This window comes from Cuculus canorus, chromosome 23 (assembly GCF_017976375.1).
Source record: "Cuculus canorus isolate bCucCan1 chromosome 23, bCucCan1.pri, whole genome shotgun sequence".
Taxonomy (NCBI): Eukaryota; Metazoa; Chordata; class Aves; order Cuculiformes; family Cuculidae; genus Cuculus; species Cuculus canorus.
Window position 1 is genome coordinate 1949004 of NC_071423.1, and position 24077 is coordinate 1973080.

Consider the following 24077-nt stretch of genomic DNA (forward strand, 5'->3'; position numbering starts at 1 on the left):
GGTTGGATGGGGCTTGGAGCAACTGGATCCTATGGGGCATGTCCCTGCCTGTGGCAGGGGGTGGGACTGGATGGGCTTTGAGGTCTCTTCCAACCCAAACCATTCCGTGATTCTATGACTCCTGCTCACGTAGCTGGAGCCAGTTCGGTGAGGACTGAGTCTTCACTGATATATCCCTTGAGCTCACACCTGAGCTAAGAGGGATTAAAAGGCTGACACGCTGCAGATTTACGCCTAGGATATTCGTTTATTTTGGCTAGTAAAGATTGCCATTCCTGACTGGAACCTTCATAAGAAATGGGATGAATCTTCTGTCCTCCTTCTTGCTGATAGTGCTGAAAAGCAACACAAGGGAGAAAAAAACATGGACATGTTAGATGATGATACATGTCTAGGACAAATATTTTTCATTCAAGTAGGAAAAGTTCAGGGTTCTCCTAGACCTGAGTGGCTTGAGAGAGCCACTTCATTTTGAGGTGCTGTAGGGTGTGCGTTGTGCAAGGGGCAGGTCGATTATTCACTGTACAGCGGCTGCCAGCATGGCCCGATTTAAATAGCAAAGCAAAATGTTTTCAGATCCTTCGAAAACACTCTGCTGATCCAATGTTCTTTTTATTTTTAGCTCTTGGTTAGTTTTAGCAACCAAGTGGCCAGATGTTAGCTTTATGGGGATGGACAGAAATAAAAGCTTTCTGGCTGCTTGAAAATGAGACTATTGAAATGCTTAAAAAATAACTACAGGATTACTTCTGTCGCTTAAGCACCCCTCCCTCGTTGTGCACGATACAAAGGATGGGTTGTACTAATGCTTCCCAAGTATTTGAGAAGTATTCAGCAGCAAAATGAACCCGAGTCTATCCTAGACCTTGGAGTGACTAAGACTGTTCTTGTAGATAAAATTGAGACTTTTGAGGAGGCTCTGAGCAACCGGATCCAGTGGGAGGTGTTCCTGCCCACGGCCGAGAGGTGGAACTGGATGGGCCTTAATGTCCCTTCCAACCCAAGTCATTCTATGAGTCTATGAAGACCACATAGTAAGAGACTGCTGTGCCTGTTGAGGAGCGTTGGGACCTCCTGAGTCCTAAACCACTGGTTTTCACCATTGGGCTGTGCTACCTCTGAATTGCTTTAGATGCAAACACACCTGAGGTTTGTCGCTATGACAGCAAACGTCGTCCTCACTTTCTGGCTTTTTGGTTTTGAACTGCAAAAGACCAGGAGTGGGAAAGGTGCTCAGACAGCAATGCAGGGAAGAGTGCATCCAGCTGAAACTGTTTTGAAAGACAGCTGCGGAAACGAAGAGCGCTTCATTTCCATTCCTTCCCGTTTGGGGAGACAGAGCATGTCACAACAGTGCTGAGCAGACAAGAGCTGCTTGCCAGCATTTAATTTGTTGAAGATTAAGAAATTATTCCATTCTTACAATATCGTGTCAGTCTAGAAATACCTTTGAACTCTGGGGGATGTGAAATTTAGATCTAGCCTCAGATTTCATGGTGTTTGGAAGCCAAGACTTTTATCATGGTAAGAATTGTACGGATGGTTTAAGGGGAGTCATGTTGATAGTGTACTTAGAGACAATGAACTGGCTCAGCTTCAGCTACCTTTGAACTTTGGGATAAGTAGATCCAGACCAGGACACCGAACCTGAGCTCTTTCCTTAGTGTTCTAGAAGCTCGCTAGAGCAGCACAGGGGCAAAGAGGGCTGACGGCTACAGCCTTGCCCCGTTTTCTGGCCAGCAACTTCCCCACCCCAAAAATATATGCAGCCTTGAACCCCACATCTTTCCCTAAATGCTATCCTTACTTTATGTCCTAACTATCCTGTGTCCTCCTCAGGCTGAGGGCAGAAAGCTGAGAAGTCTCGTATACGGCTGGGCTGAACATCAGCAGATGCTTTCATTATTTACGATGGTTTCTAAAAGCATGGTTGCAACTGTTGGTGTCAAACCATAGGCAAAGGCTTCTCTTACGAGCACGAATGATAAACGAATATAAGGCACTTGGTGTCAACAGCCTCACAAATCTGTTCACCACCTGGAGCTCAGAGTAACTCGGCAGTTGCAAACCACTACTTGCATGAAGTAGAAGAGCGATTTCAAAGTGCTGTAAGTAAATAAGTGTCCTGACGTGGGCACCAAAAATAAGCATGTGCTGAGCTTTTCTGAGCGCTTGGCCAGGTCACAGCTGCTGGCTGCTGAACATTTTGGAAACGTATCCCCTCATTCAGGTGCTCAGGACTTGAAAACATGGACCCGAGCAACTCCGTTGTCATGTCCTCTGATAACCAACTAATGTTTTACCCTGCAAATCAGCCAAGTTGTCGCTGCTGATCTTGCAAGGGGGGGAAAGCCATTCTTTTATTCCTAATCCTACCTGATTATTAGAAAAACATTCTAGAGAGACTTTCCTCTGTTTGATAGAGGCAGATCTTAAGCTCTAGGACCTTTGTAGATACCCTCCCTCCACTCCAAGCAGTCTCATGTGCTGCTGCCATGCCGCATGGGAAAGTGAATATCCCTGATTGCTCTGATATCAAATAACCTTTGCTGATCTCCCTTGAAGAGAGTTCCTTGTAAAAATGCTTTTGTCCAGGGGTTTCAGTCACTTGGAGCCTTGCAGGGGTTTCTGAGATTTGGTGATTTATTACTTCTTAGTGATCTTGTGGTTTATGGAGAGCCCTGCTGGAAATATGCAGGGGTACGAGGGTAAACGTATCCGTTAACCAGTGATATGGTGCTGGAAGCCACCCATGTGCAAGGGCAGAAATGGGGTTTCAGGCTGTGAGATAAAGTTCAGAGACTGAACCTGCAGAGGAGCAGGAGCTCTGTGATGGGGAGGTTTGAACCAGGATCCCCTAACAGCACAATGGGGGTATGTAATAAGACCAAATCAACTCCTTGATGGTGTGTAAGCTCAGGCATCGGTTTTCAGTCTCCTTATTCAGAACAGTTTGGAGCAGAGATACGTGAAGTCTCTTCTCCTAGAGCTCTTCTAGAGCCTCTGTGAACGAGAGTGGTAATGCAGAAGAGCAGCGGTGCAGAAGGGTGAAGTTGCAGAACTGGTGCCCAATGAAGACCATCAACACACCTCATAGCTTACCCAAGGACACCTCTTATGGTGGAAGTAGCTTTCAAGGTTCCTGCATAGGACTCTTGCAGTGGGGGTGTCCTTCAAGGCAGTAAGATTCTTGGCAGCAGATTTGGGTGAAACAGAGGAATTGATCAGTTTCATTGGTGGGTCGGCATTGCTTTTGCTGTTCTGCGATGGCAGTGGGTACTGCTGAGGTGTAGTTGGTTGATATCAGTGGATGCATAAATACCAGTGAGGGCAGAATTAGTAGTGTAAAGAAAAAGGACAGTGTGCTCTGTCCTACTTTACGATCTTTGAATTTACAACTGAGGCTGTAAATCAGGGCGGAGTTTCTGCCAGGTTACTTGGTGATGCTGTAGATCTTCAGCTGACAGAAATCTGCAGGAAGGAAAGGTAGATGAAGGTTTATGCAAGCTAAAGTTTGGCTTGGCAATTCTGATCTCATCTCTCAAGTGCTTCCTTGGTGGTTTAAGTGGAATAATTTAAATTTAATGGAAACATCTAGATTTCTAGTGCTGCAGAGATCTGGAGAAGAAAGCAAGGCTTAAGTTCTAGCCTGCCTATATGCCTGTCTTCCTTAAATTCCAGTCTGCTGGGATTTACAGAGTTATGGCCATAGTTTTCCAAGCTTACTTTCTTAGTGGCTGGATTTTGCTCAACTTGTAGTGGTTGTAGAGAGAAGTGATGGTCAACAAGCTGCACAATTCTTACAGTTCTTTGAAGTACCCTGTGCACCGCAGCTTACCTGGGACCCGATTTATGTGATCACAACCCTTCGCTCAGGGAAGGAGGGTAAAGAATACAGGTCATCAGCCGGCCAGGCTGGCAACTCCTTCCTTCCACTGGGATGAGTTACTCACTGAAAGAGACTCATTGAGGTCTATAGATCATTATTTTCATTAGCGGTGATTCATTTTAAGAGTTTCACAATTGGGCCTATTGGTGTAATACGTTCCTTTCCACAGTACCATTTATCTAGAGATCTCAGGATGCTTTATGTACATTAAACTCTAATCCGTGTTTTACCACCAGTGGAGTAGGCAAGGAGGATTGTTTCCATTTTGCAAATGAAGTAGACTGAGGTACAGAGTGAGAACATGACTTGCCCAAGACCATGTAGGTTGGTTGCAAAGTGATAAAGAGGACAATCTTGCAATGAGTGAACATTTCCCGTACATGGCCATGGTTCCCTGACTGAATTTTAAAGGAGCATTTGATTCCGGGGGACCAAGGCTTAGCAGAAAACTGCCTATAGCTGTAAATGCAGAAGGTCTGGTGTGAACCAGAACTTCCTCTAGTGTTTGGAAACGTTTAGATTTGTCATCCCAGACTGGAAGGACGGGAGCAGAACTGCTGGTTGTTTTTAGGGTTGGTCTGAACTGATTAGCGTAAGATGTGGAGTTAAGAGTTGGTGAAGAACTCTGTTTGCAATCTATTCATCCTCAGCTGCTGGTATGGTCGATGGAGTCGGTACAGAGAGCGGAGGGTGGAAGTGTCACCTGACTCCTCCAGTTACCTGGTAGAGGATGAGCTGGTTTGCAACTTCCATTGTCTGTCACCAGTAAAAGGAGGTCAGGTAACTGTCCCAGGTGAACCCTGTCCTACTGTTTGCAGAGAAGCAGAGTTGCACGAATAGGGCCAGATTTCATGGGTTGCTGAGTTTAATCTCTTGTGGTAATTAGATGACTTCAATGGTGTCTGTTATAATAGATCCTAAAAAAAAGAAAAGGCATTGGAAAGGCAGGGCCTCCTTGCCCTGTGCTAGGGAAACGCACATCAAAAGTCCCAGCCCAAGCAATGCTGAACACATGGAATATGGGAGAAAGAGCATGTCCAGAGAAAGGAATTTACCAAGTGAATGGCAGAGACAGGAAGGGTATTCCTCTCTCCCTGCTCTCTCCAGTGCTCCCATTACTTAACCATATTACCACTGAATCGGCCTTTATCCACCTGTGCTTCCTTCTCTGCCAGGGTCCCCTTCTCTGAGGGCATACCCGCTCATCTCCGTCATCACTAGGCAGCCCTCCGTGGTCCCTCACCTCATCCCAGCTGCCACCAGCTCCCGCGTGCTGCCGCCCCAGCCGTCCTCAGGGAACACAAGCTCAGAGACACCTGCCAGTGAGACCCATGCCAGCAGTGAGTCGGAGGCAGAGCAGCCCACGCCTCGGTTAAAAAAGCCACGCCGGAGTAGGACCATCTTCACGGAGCTCCAGTTGATGGGGTTGGAGAAGAAATTCCAGAAACAGAAGTATCTCTCTACCCCTGACAGGTAAGTTGGTCTCTCACACCTGGAAAGTTGGAACTAGATGATCCTTAAGGTCCCTTCCAACCCTAAGTATTCTATGATTGTATGAAAGGAATGAGCAAAAGAGCTGCTTTAGCCCCGTTTCACTCCAGGTGCTCCATGGCTGTATTGTGCTGCCTTCTGCCTCCACAGAGATGCCAAGGGCAGAGGCAGGTGACCAGATTCAATTTCAAGGCTAACTATTCCTGGGACCGACGGTTACACAAGTAGATTATATCAATAGAAATGCTATATGGCGATATAAGTGCTTTTTAGCAGGCATCCAAGCTCAGAGACGGGCAAAGTACACAGCAGAAGGCTTTCTGTCTTCCCCGTTCCTGCTGCACCCTTGAGAAAAGGTAGACCCTGTCCCCTCCTGGGATCTGGTGGTGGATGTCTCTGTCTCCATGGCAGCTGGGAGGTTGGCTGTAGATTCAGCTGGCTGCTGAACCAGCTTTCATCTACAAAACTTGGGGAGCAGTGTAGTGAGGTGGTGGCCTGTCCATCAGCTTGACAACAGAGGGTTGCATGGAGTTGAAGGCCACCTTGCCCTTGTGAAGGCAAGTCTCTGTGAAGGAGCAGACAAGTTCTTGGGACTACTTGTTACCCGAGTAATCTATGGAGAGGTTTTATCTTTTTAAAAGGTTTTGAATCCTACTCTGCAATTTAAATTACAGGAAAAAGACCTGTCTGAGTTCTATGAAGTTTGTAAACCTAGAGAGGGTTTGAAAGGTAGAGCACACTTTGAACTCCACAGGTGGCAGTGTCCCAGTATTTGAACTGGTTTTGAAGACTGGAGTTCTCTGCTCATCCTGCCTGTCACCAAAGCCAAGGGTGGAAGCCAGACAAAGCCTCATGGGCACGGCCAGGCTGTCTCTCACAGTTTCAGAGTTCCTAATGCTCCTGCACTGACTCCTCACAGCTTCACTTAACCAGATGGTTGACACCGTTGATGAAGCTCTCAAGGCCGTTAATTAATTTTATGGTATGACTGTTCCTTGGCTTTGTACGTGTTTGAGGCTGATGAGCAATCCTCGTTCACGTACCACTTCCCCTCTGTTTGTTTCCTCGGGTTTCTAGGCAATACTTGTTACACTAATGTGTGTGGCAAGAGAAGTTAACTGGTTGCAGGTAACCAAAGTGTGATAAGATGTGAAATAAGGCAAGGAAAGTTAGTCAAGAGGTGTTCTCTCTGTCAAATCATGGCTGGAAACATGATGGCAAAGCAGTGGATTGTGATCTGCATTCCCTCCTGCAGCTTTTGACATGGACGGAAGGTTGCACTGCTGGGAGGGCAACTGAAGCGCCTGGTGTAAGGGAGTAGTAAGGGAGTGCAGTGCAACAGGATGATGCTTGTGCTAGAGTCTGCTTTTCAGATAACAGTAATTGTGTCTTTAATCAGTGGAATATCTCACAGACCTCCTGTAGTGGTGTGGGGAGAAGGCAAACCATGCCTGCAGCTCTAGAGTGAATCCAAAGTGGAGGGAAACTGTGAGTCCATGAGTGTGCATCTGAGCACAGAGAGCTGGTGTAGGGTACGTAGGTGTCCATAAATGTAAGAGTGAGTCTGACTGCCCTCGGAGCCCAGCAGAAACAAAAATTTTATTATGAAAAACTTGGCCTTGACAAATGCGTTTCCCCATCCAAAGACGGGACACATTTTCCTGAAAGCTCACACAATCCAGAACACTTCGGAATGTGCCTCTGAGTTTGAGCTGTCCCACCTGCAGGACTCGCATGACTCTGTAGGGCACTCACCCAGCGTTGCTGAGTATTTCCAACTCCGTCTGTTGTGCAACTCTATTACAACACTGCTTCGTGCTCTCACCTGTGGGGAAGGAGAAAGAGTTACTCTGAGCTGCATTTGCTTCATACCCAGGTTTTTAATATAGAAATTAATGAATGGTTTCAGATGAACTTACACAGGTTGGAGATTTGTGGAGGATGAATCAGGATTACGGGCTATCTGCCACATATACCCTTAAGCTAAACATGCAAAGAATAAATTAATTTATAAGCCTAAATTGCCTATAATAGCAGAATGCATAAGAAATGAATAGATTTAGATGTACTACTACTCCGTGAGAAATGAGAAAGTATTATTATCCACATTATGAAGGTAGTGAAGAAGAAATATGATCCAAAGAGCAGCACTTTCAAAGGCAGACTGATGTGTGGTGTCTTTGCTGTTACGTGTTTGCTCCAGACAACATGGACCTGTTTTTCTGTGATGTGCTGTACCAGTAGCTCTCTGCTTCGTGTACAAATGTGGGGTGCCAGGAGATGGAGTACAGCAGGCTTGTGTTTCAAAGAGGGCAGGCAGACTTCTGAAACTTCTAGGCTTGCTCATTTGTCCAGTGGCCACAGAAGAAAAGAGAGAGCCTGCAGACACCTGAATATTCTTCCTTCTTCTGTAAAAGCTTCCCTCTTTGTATCCTAAAGTCACAGTGGCTTCCTCTTTTCATACATCAGGTTGCTCCAAGCCCCATCCAACCTGGCCTGGAACCCCTCCAGGGATGGGGCAGCCACCACTGCTCTGAGCAACCTGGGCCAGGGCCTCCTCACCCTCACAGCAAAACATTTCTTCCTGAGATCTCATCTCAGTCTTCCCTCTTGCAGCTGAAAACCATTCCCCCTCATCCTACCCCCACACTCCCTGATCCAGAGCCCCTCCCCAGCTTTCCCCTTTAAGTACTGGAAGTCTGCAACAACAGATTAGAGAGATACGTAGTCATCTTTTCTGCTGGTCACAGTGTTTTATGTTCTTGCAGTGCTGGATTTGCTGCACCAGGTATCTGAGCTCTTCTTGCCCTCTGTAAACTCATTTCAGTGTGTGTGTTCTCTCCCAGGCTTGACTTAGCCCAGTCACTGGGGCTGACGCAGCTCCAGGTGAAGACGTGGTACCAGAATCGTAGGATGAAGTGGAAGAAAATGGTAAGTGGTTTGTTGCCATCTCTCCAGGATCCTTAAAAACTGATTTCAAAAGAGCAGATTTAGAATGTGAGCATCACGTCAGTGACCTGTGTCTATTTATACCAAAATCTGTTTTATTTCTGATCACTTTCCTTAGAAACACTCTTTTTTTCCAAAGCGTTCATGCTGCAGCATACGTGGTGGGCTCGAGGGACCGCAGGCGGTAGGGAGAATATAAAGCAAAGGGAAAAATGAAATTAGAACAGAACAGAGGGAAGAACCAAAATATCTCCCTCTTCATTTTTGGCATTTGTGTAATTTTAATGCTTGTTGGATTGGTTATGCGCATATACAGAAAAGATTGTATTGCTCCGTGGAAACCAACGTAATTTGGAGAGCTAATATAATTAATTCTTGCTTTTCATATTTTTCTTTCACCATTTTCACTTATTCTTAGCTTCATGGCCCTTTTCCGGTTAAAATGCTTTTAGAAAGGACAACTGTCTGATAAATCCTGGTGGGAGCCGTGACTGCAGTTCCTCAGTGGAGATGTTTATGTGTTCTGACCTGGGAATTGAGATGCAGGTCTAGGCTGTACCTTTCACAGAATCACAAGGTTGGAAAGGACCCATTGGATCATCGAGTCCAACCATTCCTAACACTCCCTAAACCATGTCCCTCAGCACTTCATCCACCCGTTCCTTAAACACCTCCAGGGAAGGCGACTCGACCCCCTCCCTGGGCAGCTGTTCCAGTGCCCAATGACTCTTACTGTGAAGAATTTTTTTCTGATATCCAACCTGAACCTCCCCTGGCGGAGCTTCAGGCCATTCCCTCTTGTCCTGTCCCCTGTCACTGGGGAGAAGACCCCAGCTCCCTCCTCTCCACAATCTCCTTTCAGGCAGTTGTAGAGAGCAATAAGGTCTCCCCTCAGCCTCCTCTTCTCCAGGCTAAACAACCCCAGCTCTCTCAGCCGCTCCTCGTCACACTTGTTCTCCAGCCCCCTCACCAGCTTTGTTGCTCTTCTCTGGACACGTTCCAGAGTCTCAACATCCTTCTTGTGGTGAGGGGTCCAGAACTGAACACAGTACTCAAGGTGCGGTCTCACCAGTGCTGAGTACAGAGGGAGAATCCCCTCCCTGGACCTGCTGGTGACCCCATTTCTGATCCAAGCCAAGATGCCATTGGCCTTCTTGGCCCCCTGGGCACACTGCTGGCTCACGGTCAGTCGGCTGTCAACCAGCACCCCCAGGTACCTCTCCTCCGTGCAGCTCTCCAGCCATTCTTCCCCCAGTCTGTAGCACTGCATAGGGTTGTTGTGCCCCAAGCGCAGGACCCGGCATTTGGCCTTGTTAAACCTCATCCCGTTGGCCTCAGCCCAGCGGTCCAGCCTGTTCAGATCCCTTTGCAGAGCCTCCCTACCCTCCAGCAGATCCACACTTCCACCCAGCTTAGTGTCATCTGCAAACTTGCTAAGGGTGCACTCGATGCCTTCATCCAGGTCATTGATAAAGACATTGAACGGGGCTGGACCAGTACTGAGCCCTGAGAAGCCCCACTTGTGACTGGGCTCCAGCTGGAGTTAACTCCATTGACCACCACTCTCTGGGCCAGGCCATCCAACCAGTTTTCAACCAAGGAGAATGTCTGTTGCAGCCGCAGAAGTTACTGCCACTTATAACAAACTAGGGAACGGCTTTGGGTGCACATCTTGGGTTGGAAGTGTCTTGTGGCAATGATGATGTGAAGGGAGAGGGAGTAAAACATAGGAACGGAGCTGTTTTGTTGACTTCCAGTGTTTACACACAGGAGAGGGGCCTCATGTAAATACATTCATCCAAATAATGCAGGTGTTATAATAGAAGGCTATTTCAGAAGCCAAGTAGGTTGGAGGAAAGGCAGTTGCAGGAAACCTTGGCTGAAGTTTGCGATGATTCTCACCTGGGTTTTGAATAGAGCCAACACTCACAAACAGAACTGAATTCTGCATAAAATCTTCTCTGTAGTGCTGAGGACGGACTGATTTTTGGGCCTCCCCTAGGAACCAACTTGGAGACTGACAGAGTTCTGAGTGTTCTTGCTTGCATTGTGTCTTATTTATATGAGGTGATGATGGGTGAACTCCATGAATTCAGGAGATTTCTGTGAGGCCAAAATGGTGACCAAGTCATGGATTAGTTTTGAGGTCGAAGCCGAGTTTCATCCTTCTCTAACAGATGTCTCACAGCAGCAGCGTTCATATCGATCCTGACAGTTCATCTCTTTTCTCCAGGTACTGAAAGGTGGACAGGAAGCTCCAACAAAGCCCAAAGGCCGTCCAAAGAAGAACTCTATTCCCACTTCGGAGGAAATCGAAGCAGAAGAGAAAATGAACAGCCAGGCTCAGAGCCAGGAGCTGGAGGGATCTCAAGCCCCAGAGGAGCCTAAAGTGACAGAGGAGAAGCCAAAAGTCTCTTTGGAGACAGAGAACCCTCCAGAACATATACCAGAGCCCTCCTCAGAGGAGACTATGCAATTAAGTTAAAAGGGAAAGAAAGAGGGTGAAAGGAAAGCAAAAAAAAAAAAAAGATAGAAGAGGAAAACCAAACCCAAATATATATATATATGTGTATATATATATATATTTAAATATGTATGTAATTGTGTGCGTGTACATATATATATAAATATATATATATATGTAGGCCTTGTGTATAAGTCTAGAGATTGCTCACGTTGTGCCTTTGGGAATGAGCCATCATGGGCCATGGTGGAACAAAGACATCCTGCATAAGTGGTGACAGCCCGTCCCTCCGGCGGCGTGTGTACACCTTCCCACTGAGAGCAACCGGACGTTTCCAGACAAAACCACTTCTGTGCACCCAAGACAGCTCCTGGCAAGAAGAGGAGAAGTCGAGGGCTCCTTTCACACCACAGGAAGCAAATGCTGATGTGACTGTTCAGTGTGTTCGCTTGACTTTATCCTTGCCTTTTTGAGTAGTGCAAATGGACGGAGAACTTGGTCTGGTCTTGGATCAGGGACTGCTGAGAAATGGGGAGCTCTGATAGCACCATTTCATCCTGTAACCAGCACTTATTTCTGTTAGGGATGGGCCCAACTTAAACAGTTTGAGTTCAGACCCATGGGTTTGCTTTGGCGCAGCGTAGAGATCAAAGCTTCCACAGCAAGATTCAAGCCCGGGTCAGCATCCAGATTCCATCCCTCTTGGTTGTTTGGGTGCCGTCTCTGTGAATTTGCAGTGATCCAGGATAAAACTTTGGATGAGATGAGGTTTTGGATTTGAGTCTGCTCCAAAAGCTTTGGGATGCTTGGATCTGGGATTTTTGCTTTGGGCCCACTTCTCATTTTTGTAGGGTTTTTTAAAGAACACTTAAATGTTTTCAGGGCTTTGGGAGAACGATGGATTTAAGAAGTTGCTGCAGAACGTTCGCGTTTGTTTAAGATGTGTGCCAAGAATAGATATGCACCGTGTTTCATAAACTCTTGTTAAGGGTGCATTTTGCCCAAAGGCTGCAAGAGATGTATTAAGATAACCTTTATTTTTTAATTAAAAATTAAATATATAAATAAAACAGTTGTTGTTTCTTTTTCAGAATGCTAGACGGAGGCTTTTTTGGGGGGCTAGGTTTTTCTGTTTACCAAACCCTGGAGAAAGCAAGATTCGTCAGACTTTCTGTAACCCTTCTTAGCAGCGAGCGCTGTGCAGGCTCCCAGTCGCCCCTTGCTAAGGTAGGTGAGGGGTGGTGTTAATGCCACCTTGTCACTGGGTGCAGAGGATGCATCAGGAGTTGGACTCGATGATTCTTGTGGATCCCTTCCAACTCAGGACATTCGATGAATGGGACCACTGATATTCCAGCTATTTTCTGTCACCTCCCTGCCCGCAGTTATGTCTGGAAGGCAATAAATGGGTCTTTGTGACCCTGTGAAGGTGATGTCTTAATATCCTTTAAGTGGGTTATTGTTGGGGTGGTGGTAATGACTCATACATAGGTCACACATAGATCTCAGGTGACTTTTCCAGGCTGTGTTGACTGGAGAGAAAGGATTTCTTTTTTCCCCGGTTTCTTGCCCAGTGGTGTTTGGAAGACTTTAATTGCCCCTCTGCTTTAGCTCTGCCGTGGCACATACATATATATCAGGAGAAACTCGTACTGGCTTCAGCAGAGCCAGGGTGGGACGTTGCTCCGTGCACTGTCTGTTGCTGAGTAATTAATACACAGGAATCAGGTTTGGATCTAAATAAAGAAAAAAAAATACACACCAGAGCTTGTTTGCAAGAAAATTTGGAAATCCTAGCTGTTGGTGGCAGTTAGCTTTCTTTTATGGCACAGAGAACGGGAAATGGGATAAAAGATTTCCCTCTTGTTGGTTGTGTTGAAAATGCAGGCTGTGAGCTATGAAGTCCTTCCTCTGCCATTAAAATGCCTCCAAATTTGTCTTTGAACCGTTGTTCTTTCCCCAAAGTCCTGACAAACTCAGGACAGGCTCAGTAAGAGGCAAGGGTGGCGGGGCAGGGTTTTGGCTCTTGTCTGGAGTTGGGATACAGTGTGTTGTTGCACATTCCTTATCTGTGGATGTCTTTTTTTCCCCCTTTCTTTCCAGATCCATGCTTTAGTTCAGCCGTATCTATTGGACTTGACATGGCCTTTAATTTAAAAAAGGCCTATGGCCTGTTTCTACAGGAATTAGACGAGATGGTCTATGAAATCTATAATCGCCCTCTGTTGTTCTTGGATAGCAGCATTAGCACTGTTATCTCAAAATAAAATGTTTCTACAAGTCTTAAATGAGGTGGTACTGGGAGAGGGTGAAAAGAGCGATTCACTGGAAATAATTTGGCTAATTAGTTTCAACATTAGATTGGAAAAAAAAAAAAGCCTGCCGCTCTACCAGGTTTACTTGGAAGCCTTGGTTTGCTAAATCAAACTTTGTGTGCAGATCGTTCCAGAATCATAAAAAGCTGACCGTCACGGAAGGCATCAAAGATTTTAACTTCTCTGAGTTCAAAGAGAAACATCGGAGGGTTGGAGCACCTCCCATCCAAGGACAGGCTGAGAGAGTTGGGGTTGTTCAGCCTGGAGAAGAGAAGGCTCTGAGGAGACCTTATAGTGACCTTCCAGTACCTGAGGGGTCTACAGGAAAGCTGGAGAGGGGCTGTTCACAAAGGCCTGGAATGGTAGGACGAGGGGCAATGGGTATAAACTGGAAAGGGGCAGATTTAGGCTGTACAGAAGGAAGAATTTGTTCACTATGAGGGTGGTGAGGCCCTGGAACAGGTTGCCCCATCCCTGGAGGTGTTCAAGGCCAGGTTGGATGGGGCTGCGAGCAACCTGATCCAGTGGGAGATATCCCTGCCCATGGCAGGGCGGTTGGAACTAGGTGATCATTAAAGTCCTTTCCAACCCAAACTATTCTATGATTCTGTGATCTGCTAAGGAATTTTAAAAACCATTTCAGAGGTGTATTCTAAACCTGGCATTTTGAAATTTCAGTTTGTAGCCTTTCTTTCAACCAAGATGTCTTCTGAAAAATGGATAGTTCATGTGGGTTGTTGTTTTCACATTTGGCACCTGAAGGATATCTCTAACTTGAGGGCTTTTGTTAGATTTGCATGGCAGGATGGAAAGAAAAATAGAAACAGAGAAAGAAAAGAAATTACTTTATCACCCCAAAGTAGGCAGTTTTTGTGCCCTCCGCTGGATTTGGTAAATACAAAAATAGAACATTTCATGAACTTTTCAAGGTCCATTTCTACCTCACAACCAGGTGGAGTTGGTCATTTTGCAGCAAAGAATAAAGTAAGTTTTAAAAAATGAAAGTTCCCTCTTCCCAGATGAAAAGAATTGTTTCTGACTCAACCCCACTGCACAGCGGGAGCAGTTCCAGTGATTTTTTTTTTTAATTTAGTTTTTTAATCCCATTCTAATCACTCGTGAGTCAATCTGGGTAAAGACGCAATACTCTCGTTGTCTGGGCTAGTTTCTAATGAGTCCATAAGACACTGAAGATGTTTTTGTTCCTCTTTTGGATGAGTAGGAACTTTAGCATCTCATTTTTCAATGTGATTATTTAAGTGCAAAATTAGCTCTTGAAACACTGTCTGATATTCGCTCACACTGAATTACTTCCACTGACTTTCCTGATAATATCTTGAGCATTCATGGAAAGCTTGTTCCGAATGAGTGTTCGGATGGAAAGAAAGTGGAGGGGGGAAGAAATGGTGAAACCATTGAGTTGTTTCTTGGCTGAATCTTTTCATTCTTGTTTTCTGTTCTGTGTTACATCTGCAGTTGGAAAGAAACATCTCCAAATTCGAGTAGAATTGATCATTCTGATCCCAGCCACTGTTGGTAGGCAAGTCATCCTTTCCCTCTTGATATGTGATTTTCCTTCAGCGGGGTTATTTTTGTTTGTGTTGTTGAAATGCAGAGAATTGAGCAACTCTTCCCATTGGCTTTGGGCTGAGCTGAGAGAGGCTTCCAGGCTGGGCTGGAGAAAGCCTGGCTCGTTGAGTTTACACTTTAAGTGGGGGCTGTGGTGTGTTCTGCGGTGACAGCCAGCTCTTGTGGGTGAGTTGTATTTGCTTCATGCTCTGGAGACCCAGAAAGAACATCACACGTCTGACTTGAGGCACTCTTGTTCAGAGATGTTGCCAACGTGACTGCTGTCTGCAGTCAATAACGAGGCAGTCTGCACAAAAGGGCTTTATAAACAGAGTGATGGTGAAGGGCTTTCCAAGCGTCTTTGCACTCCTCATGAAGATAATTTTATTATTTAAGGGACCATTGATTGTTCTGTCTCCCAGACATCAAGACCTCCTTGGAATCCGACTCGTTGTCACTTATTGGAGGAGCCTGATCGCAGACATGTGCCCTTGGGATTGAACCTTGCTGATGTTCAAGGCTGTTGGGCTTCAAGTGCTAACAGCAAAGAACAAGCCCTGATGTCGAAATCCCAACTCCCCTACAGGGATGGAAAACTGCTCATATCCGGAGTTCTGGCTGGGACCCACCTTTTATTGTACCCACTGTTTAGATAATTTTGCAAAGCACTGAGCTCATCCAGCAAGATGGAAAGATCCCCCAGGTCCCGCGAAGGATGAATGGGCTTTCATCCTGTTTTGCAAGGAAAAAAAGAGGATGTATTTGCTTAACTTCAGGCCAGTACAAAGAAATTTGGTGCTTGAGTGGGTTTTCAATTCCCCCTTCTCTCCACCACCTGTAATAGATAGTAAGAAAGGAATGTATGAAAGAGGGGATAAGGAGGAGGTGAAAGAAAAAGCAAAGGTGGAAAGCTTAGCTGTATTGACCTATATGAAAAATAAAAACCAGGGAGAAAAATAATCAGGTTGAAAAGTCAACTTCTTTCAGGTAAATTTTGAAAGACAGATAAAGCTCTGGTTCTGTAAAGACAGAGATTTTTCCTGAGTTTAACTGTGTGTGCAAGGATGGTGAAGGACAGGTTTTCCATAGCTTTTCTGTTGTGGTGTATAAGGTAAAAAGTAGATCAGTAGAAAAGAATTGGATTAGACTTAAGCTACAATACAGGATTTGGGCCCAAATTTGGGTCTTGGCAAAAGCACAGAATCATAGAATCACCAGGTTGGAAAGGACCCATTGGATCATCGAGTCCAACCATTCCTAACACTCCCTAAACCATGTCCCTCAGCACTTCATCCACCTCTTCCTTAAACACCTCCAGGGAAGGCGACTCGACCCCCTCCCTGGGCAGCTGATCCAGTGCCCAATGACTCTTACTGTGAAGAATTTTTTTCTGATATCCAACCTGAACCTCCCCTGGCGGAGCTTCAGGCCATTCCCTCTTGTCCTGTCCCCTGTCACTTGGGAGAAGAGGCCAGCTCCCTCCTCTCCACAACCTCCTTTCAGGTAGTTGTAGAGAGTAATAAGGTCTCCCCTCAGCCTCCTCTTCTCCAGGCTAAACAACCCCAGCTCTCTCAGCCGCTCCTCGTCAGACGTTCTCCAGCCCCTCAGCAGCTTCGTTGCTCTTCTCTGGACACACTCCAGAGCCTCAACATCCTTCTTGTGGTGAGGGGCCCAGAACTGAACACAGTATTCGAGGTGCGGTCTCACCAGTGCTGAGTACAGAGGGAGAATAACCTCCCTGGACCTGCTGGTGACCCCATTTCTGACCCAAGCCAAGATTCCATTGGCCTTCTTGGCCCCCTGGGCACACTGCTGGCTCATGTTCAGCTGCTGTCAACCAGCACCCCCAGGTCCTTCTCTTCCGTGCAGCTCTCCAGCCACTCTTCCCCCAGTCTGTAGCGCTGCACAGGGTTGTTGTGCCCCAAGTGCAGGACCCGGCATTTGGCCTTGTTGAACCTCATGCCATTGGTCTCGGCCCAGCTCCCGCTTAGGTTTTCTTAGGCTTTTCCCGTCTCAGGGAAGTGCCCCACCACCTCAGATGGCCACCCCACCACAGTACTCACCGTCCTGCCGCATGTTGCCAAAAAAGCGACACAGGTTTGGTGAAGCCTGGATCCTATGGAATCTTAGACATTGGGCACTAGCATCCTGAAAGAAACTCACTCCTCTTTCTTCCCAAGGTCCAGTACTGCCTGGTAGGATTCACCAGGTTTTACTGTAAGCTGAAGAATAGTTGGTTTAAGGGCATAAATCTTTGGAGTAGAGTAGCTTTCATTTTTTTTTCAAGAATGGCAGATTGCACGCATGATAGGCACAGTTCATATGTCTTAAATTAACGATTTTTAGTTAAAATGACAACCAAAAAAACCCTAACAGTCTAGAGACCCTAGTGCTCTAGAGCATCTAGTGCTTATAGACTTTGAACTCCTGGAGTTGAAGCCCATGAAGGCAATTTTCAGTGCAGGGATTTGGACCCTAAAATCTAAATATGTTTTCCGTAGCAGAAATAGATTGTGGGGTTTTTTCCTCATAACCAGATATCCTGTGAGTTCTAGGCTTTCCCCCAGTTCTAGTACCTTCCCATATTGTGAATCTCCTCGAAGACACTGTTGTAATGCAGTGGGATAATTATGCCTTAGCACGACAGTAACAGCTAGGAAGGAAGCCTCCTATTGCTATGGGGATCCGTAGGTGCCAAAAAGGCGAAGTGTACCGCCAGGGACTGTCGATGGAGAGAATTCACCCCTCTGGGCTGTTCCAGCATGTCCGTTAACTACTGGAAACACCAAAGCTCTTGTTTTGTCAATTGAGAGTAATAGAGTTACTCTCTAAGAGAGGTTCCTGAAGTCACCCTGGTCCTGGACAGTCACCTTGGTACCTTCTAGCATGCAACTGGGAGGAGGCTTTTTCCCTCCAGAAGTTAGTGAGAAACAAGTTTATCAAACAGAAAGTCCATAAGACAAAATTTCCTGGAGAAGGCAGCAGCTGAGCATGCCAGAGCAGTAACAAAAGCAGAGGAAGCAATGGTTACGCCCTGGGCAAATGCTTCTAATATTTGCATAAAAACGGGGAACCAAATCCTTGTAGATACGATAACAGTAGAATATTTCAGTCCTTTTACACTTCCCACACGAGGGCCTTTAATTCCCAAACAGCAGTCGGCATCGCTGTCAGGTGGTGGATGGGACGAGTTCCTCGACACTTTAGACTTCACCATTCTCACCAGACCCAAAGCCCAGCTCTTATTTGAAGTAAGATTTAGGAAACTAAGGTTCCTTTCCAACCTGGTGATTCTATGATTGAGGCTCTGGAGCGTGTCCAGAGAAGGGCAATAAAGCTGGTGAGGGGCTGGAGAACAAGTCTTATGAGGAGCGGCTGAGGGAACTGGAGTTATTTAGTGTAGAGAAGAGAAGGCTGAGGGGAGACCTTATCAGCCTTACAACTCCCTGAAAGGATATTGTAGAGTGTTAGTCTCTTCTCCCAAGTGATACGTGCTAGGACAAGAGGAAATGGCCTCAAGTTGCACCAGAGGAGCTTTAGATTAAACACCAGGAAAAATTTCTTCACTGAAAGAGTTATCAGATATTGGAACAACTGCCCAGTGAGGTGGTTGAGTTGCCATACCTGGAGGTGTTTAAAAGACAGATGGATGAAGTGCTTAGGGATATGGTTTAGTAGTGGACAGGTAAGGTTGGACTCAATGATCTCAAAGGTGTTTTCCAAACTTGTGACTCTAAAACACCTTTCTTAGTTGCATCAGAGCTGTGATACTCAATTTTCAACCTGTGCAGGTTCTCACAGCCCTCCAATGAGGGTTTGGCTGAGGTAGAGCTATGTACAAGAGACCCTGCAGCCCTGCAAGGGGTTGGAGAGACTGTCCTAGCAAGTGAAGGAAGTTAAAGCACGGAGGAGAGCTGTGTTGAGTCAGTCAGTGTTTATGCAAGTAACAAACCACTGGGAAAAAGTCTTCAACAACATTGTGTCCTGTCACAGTTGGGTGGCTTGGGTTGCTCTTCCAGTGCCACCTCGTAATGATGGTTTTATAGCAGTACTCTTTGCAAAAGCAGTGGGGAAGAAAAGAGGTGTAAACTGACATGGAAACAGCAGAGCTGCTCCTTCAGGACTGCGGATTTTTGTGGCTCTTGATTACATTTAGCAAGCTAACATTCAGGAGCAACGATTATTTCTAAAGCCAGATCACCCATCTGCTCTCTGCAGAGCTTTCCTCTAAAGAATACACTCTCCCAGTAGCTAAATGAGACAAAACCAAGCTGCAGGTGGTGGATTAAAAGTGATAAATAGACTGACAGGTCGGAGGCTGGGGGTTCCTTGCTCACAGTCATTCTTTAGGAGATAATGGCACCAACTCGGTGAGAAGAGAGAAACTTTCCCTCATTATTCACCCTTGTCCTTAGCATGTAGTGCACTACCACCTTGATGTGATGGGCATCCAGGGTCCTGCTGGGAGAGAGGAGAATTTCCTTCTTCTTCCTGGAAGCTTGGATTAACTGTAATTCAGGCTTCTCTTCCAAACCTTCCCACACCTTCCCCTTCCCAGGCAGCTTTGCTCCTGCTGGAGGTTACTGAGGTTTCAGCAGGTGACGGCTTGCACCTTCTGGGATTGTCACAGCTGGGAGCTGCGATCCACCCATGCTGCCAGCTCTTGAGCAGCAGACACCCAAGCCTGCTCCCAAACCACAAACTGCCACATCAGAGCTGCTTTCCCCGTCCAGAACAATTGCTGGTTTTATTCTGTGGCTGTGCCCATCCCTGGATTCATGTGGGATGAGTGGAGGACCACGGCTGCAGTCTGAAAGGACTGATCCCTTGCAAATGAGGGACGTACTGCATCAGCTCCCTGCAGACCTCAAAGACAGCAGATAGCTGGAGTCCAGGCCACCTAAGGAGGGAGAACCATCTTTCTGTCCTGGGATTTGCACATAGGAACTTTTTCATGATGAAAATTAAGTTCAGCTAATCCATAACGTCATCTTCTTCTCCACATGGAGATATTTCTATTATTTGGGTGGGGAGTATGACTCAGAGAAATTATTTCCTCTCTTGTCCATGCTTCTCATTACTGGAAATACAATGGTATTCTTTCCCCTGTGTTTCATTTTGTGTTATTTAGGATAATGACACAGAGGAGGTGTCTGATAATGGGATTAGAAGCCCAGACTGGGAGTTATCTGCCTTATTCTCTGTGTGCCTGAGTGAATATTTACCCCTGAGGTAATAATTACATCCATTTGTGCAGTGAAAAGTCACCCATCATAAACAGTAAGACGAAGATGTCAGAGAGCAGAGGATGGCTTGATGTTTGTTCTATGCTCTTGCCAGAAGAGATGGATAAGTCATGCGGGAAGCATCAGCCAGACGTTTCCCTGCTAAAACCAAGGTTCTTTATTCCCCTTCCCAAAGACCTGCCTCTCTCCTCGTGCCACGTTACCACTTGGGGATAAGCAGAAGCAAACAAACTTGATCCACCCCTTCGGAAAAGCTGTTTGCAAGTTGTGGAACAGCCTCTGTGAACCCCTCCTGAGGAGTGCTCTGCTCCCTGGCTCCCAGCCCTAGTCTGGATCAGGCCAAATGCCTTGAACTTTTGGACGTGGTACGGAGCCCAACTGTTCAAGCAGGAATTTGTGGAGAGCCCGAGGTAGCAGAGAGTGGGATTTTAGGCTGATTTACTCAGCACTGTGTGCAGTTTGTGTGGAACGCAGGCCCGGGAGTGAGGGCCAAGATGAGTCTTCAAAGTCTAAATTTGAGCCACCCAAGAGAGATCCTGATTTCCAAGCAGCAGATAATCCTGGCTCTGAAGACAGAGCTGCTTTGGGGGTGACATGCACGGTCTCCTGCAGCGGTGGTTCTCCTAAGTCAGGGGTTACTTACTGCAAATCCAGCAACCGGGTTGCAAAGGCAGGAGAATGGTTTTGGTTGGGTTTGGGTTTGTTTTTTCAGAAAAGGAAAGCTTTCTACATTTTTGCTTTTTTTCTCTTTTTAAGGATCTGCTGTAGGTAAAGAACCAGTGCTCTGGTTTTGGACAACAGATCTGGAGCAGGTAACCAGGGCAGTGCTGCCAACACAGTGACGTTCCTCAAGTGCCCCTCAGAGCTGTGCTGGCCTCTTCGGAGGATCCTGGTTTTATCAGTCTCATTTCCTGCTGCTTCTTCCTAACAGCTTAGCTTGATGAAACCTGGCATCGTTACAATAACAACAAACCAGGAAAGGGATACTTGTGAAATGTCATACAAATATTCCTCTTTTTCCCTGTGCTTTCTCAAGATGGGATCCTACGTGATGTCAGGAGGTAAAAGTTGGGATGAGCAGAGTCTGTTTAGGCTTCAAAGACCGGGTTGGTGCAACTGCATGTGTGTTTTCATACTTTCCCTTTCACACGTATTTCCGTCTCCATTTAACAATTGAGGTGGTTTGTACATTCCTACTCCTCTTGGAAAGCTGTTCCAGAAATTAATTCCCGTGGCAGTGCTTCAGTAAACCTGTCCCCCATGTCACTCTGTCTTTTTTACTAGGGTTAGCCTCCACCACACACAGTTCTCCCTCTCTGCTGCTTCTCCTCCTGGATATTTATAGCTGGGGATCATATCTCCGTGCAGCCTTCATCCTGCTGGGCTCTTAGACGCTCGTGTGATAAACTCCTTCCCCCTGACCACTCTGGTGTCCTTTTGCTGCCTCTATTCCAGATTGAATTTATCTTTCTTGAACACAGGTGATGAAATCTTTACACATTGCTACAGAGAAGGTCTCACCGCAGCGCTGTCTCCAGCCCAAATTCCTTATCTGGCTTATTTTGGAGTTATGATTGCGTTTTTATTAATAGGGGGCACCTGATTTTACTAGCCAGAAACCTCATTTAATCATTCACAGATTACCACACCATGATCTTCTCCTCCCCTGTCTTGTTCTTCTGTTCCAGTCCTCCATCTCCTGCTTCTCCTGCAGGTTCTACAACCCTTTTGGGTAATGGCAATCTGACTCAGCTTTTTGTCATCAGCAAGATTTGATGGCTCAACTCTGCTTTTTTCTGCCCAGGGTTTTAATTAAGGATTAATGTAAAATTAATCTCAGTCCGAATCTTGAACAACACTACTAATGAAGTTCTTGAGCCCACTTGTCTCCTGCTGAACACGTTTCCCCGTGATCACCAGATGCCTCTGTACCCTCTCATACAAAACTTTTGTCAGTGAACTTATTACTCTGTACAGAATTATGCGCTCTACACAAATCACTGCTGTGCTGCTTTGCCTTCGTCTGGAAAATCCACTATTTATTGAAGGTTAGATTCGCTAATCCAGGAGGTCCCAGTGGAAGCAAAGACCTGCACAGGGACACAGAGAGAGGGATCAGCACTGTCCGCAGCAGGTTTACATGACTGAATACAGTTCCCAACTACCTGCCAAGCCTGTTTGCTTCTGAGAACTCAAAGGTCAGCCAAACAGGGGCAGGAAATGGGAGCAATCCTGCACAATACCATTTCAAACAGTTTTAATGACAGTATCCTTTCATACCTGCCAGTGATATATTTTTTTTTCAGCTCTTCAGCATTGTTAATCTTTTTTTCCCCTCATCCTCTCTGTTTATTTTTGTTGCAGATTTATTAGGTGCACAGTTAAGTGCCATTTAGCTCTGCAGAACTGTCATCGCCGGCGCTTTATGAATGGGATCATTCACTGACAAACTATTTAAACGCTAAAAGGGGGGAAAATTTACTGCTACAGGTCACTGAAGAAGCCAAGATCAACTGAAACTCAGCTGCATTTCTCCTTGAATAAAGGAATGTGATGAAGGCGCTCCGTGTATTCTTTAACGTACCCTCATCCTTAATTTATCCTCGTATGTCAAACTGAATGTCACTCTGTTTTGCAGAGGTATTTTACCTAAAATAATGCCTTTCTTCCTGACAGCTTGCAAAAGCCCAGAGATCTAAAAATGTGGCTAAACAGGCAGCCACACACCTGCTAATTAAGGCTATGAATAAGCCGTGACCAGTCGTGCCGCCTCGGAGAACCAGTTCCAGGCAGGGAAATTTCTAGGAAAAAAGCAAGGGGAATTTTGTGGATAAAATGCAGTCGTGGTCAAGGGAGACGTTCTGACTTTTATTCTTTGATAACCTTGAAAAAACTCTATCTTTTAATCATAGAGCCATGGAATGGTTTGGGTTGGAAGGGACCTCAAAGCCCATGGGCAGGGACACCTCCCACTGGATCAGGGGCTCCAAGCCCCATCCAACCTGGCCTGGAACCCCTCCAGGGATGGGACAGCCACCACTGCTCTGGGCAACCTGGGCCAGGGCCTCCCCACCTGAACAGAAAAACATTTCTTCTTAAGATCTCACCTCAATCTCCCCTCTTTCAGCTCAAAACCACTCCTCCTTGTCTTATCCCTGCCCTCCCTGATAAAGAGCCCCTCCCCAGCTTTCCTTGAGCCCCTTCCTGGAGCTTCAGGTGGGGTCTCATGAGAGCGGAGGAGCAGAATCTCATGTTGATTTTCTCATCCCCCAGCACCCCATGTCCTTCTCCTCAGGGCCTCTCTCAATCGATTCCCCATCCAGCCTCTAACTGTGCTTGAGATTTCCTCTACCCAGGTGCAGGACCTAATATTTTTGCTCCACCCTTTGGCAGAAGGGTAGAGTGGTGCATCCTTCCTTCTACCAACAGGTTTAGAATTACAATTTTTTCTGGCCAGATGTCAGAGCTGGATTTTTCCCTTGGTTGCCCCTTCCACCCATGTAGTGTGGTGGCAGCTTCCATGGCTCAGTGCATAGACCGGTAAGTTTATCATAACTGGTTATCTCTGCTCGTCTTTGTCTGAAACATCTCATAAGCAAAAGACCCAAGGGACTGGCAGAAAAACGCCAGGAGAGGGTTAGATTGGACATTAGGAACAGATTCTTCCCCCAGAGTGTGGTGGAGCTCTGGAACAGCTCCCAGGGAAGCAGTGACGGCTCCGAGCCTGACAATATTCCAGAAGCCTTTGGCCAATGCCCTCAGCCCCATGGTGGGAATGTTGGGGTGTCCTGTGTGGGGACAGGAGTTGGACTCAAGCCTTGTGGGTCCCTTCCAACTCAGGTCACTCTATGGTTCTATGATTCTAAGTACTGTAGGAAACTACGCTTGCTTGATTTTAAATGTTCTTCCTGAAAGCGAATAGTGTCCCTCCTTTTAGCATTATAACCTTCAAAAGATGGATCAAGGTTTTGTGTTTGCTCATGTTATTTTCTGTGTTTTATTGTGTCCTTTGTATCCTAATTTTTCTTAGTTGTCTGTAACGACTTGGAATTTTGCAAATATGTATTTTTATATATGTGTGTGTGTGACTATCGATTTGAGGAAGGACTGGACAGGCTCCAGGAGAGCAGCCGGTGGGGACAGCCGGGTGTTGA

The 24077-nt window shown here is 46.2% G+C and overlaps 1 protein-coding gene across 1 annotated transcript in view; it reads left to right on the forward strand.

Moving 5' to 3' along the window:
* The window catches only part of BARX2 (BARX homeobox 2), a 38396-nt gene extending 27173 nt beyond the window's left edge, over positions 1–11223 (forward strand). The window contains exons 2-4 of the mRNA XM_009568606.2: positions 5065–5362; positions 8227–8311; positions 10563–11223. Of these exons, the coding sequence (XP_009566901.2) occupies positions 5065–5362; positions 8227–8311; positions 10563–10814 (635 nt within the window). The 3' untranslated portion in view covers positions 10815–11223. The remainder of the gene's footprint in view (positions 1–5064; positions 5363–8226; positions 8312–10562) is intronic.
* Positions 11224–24077: the final 12854 nt, after the last annotated feature.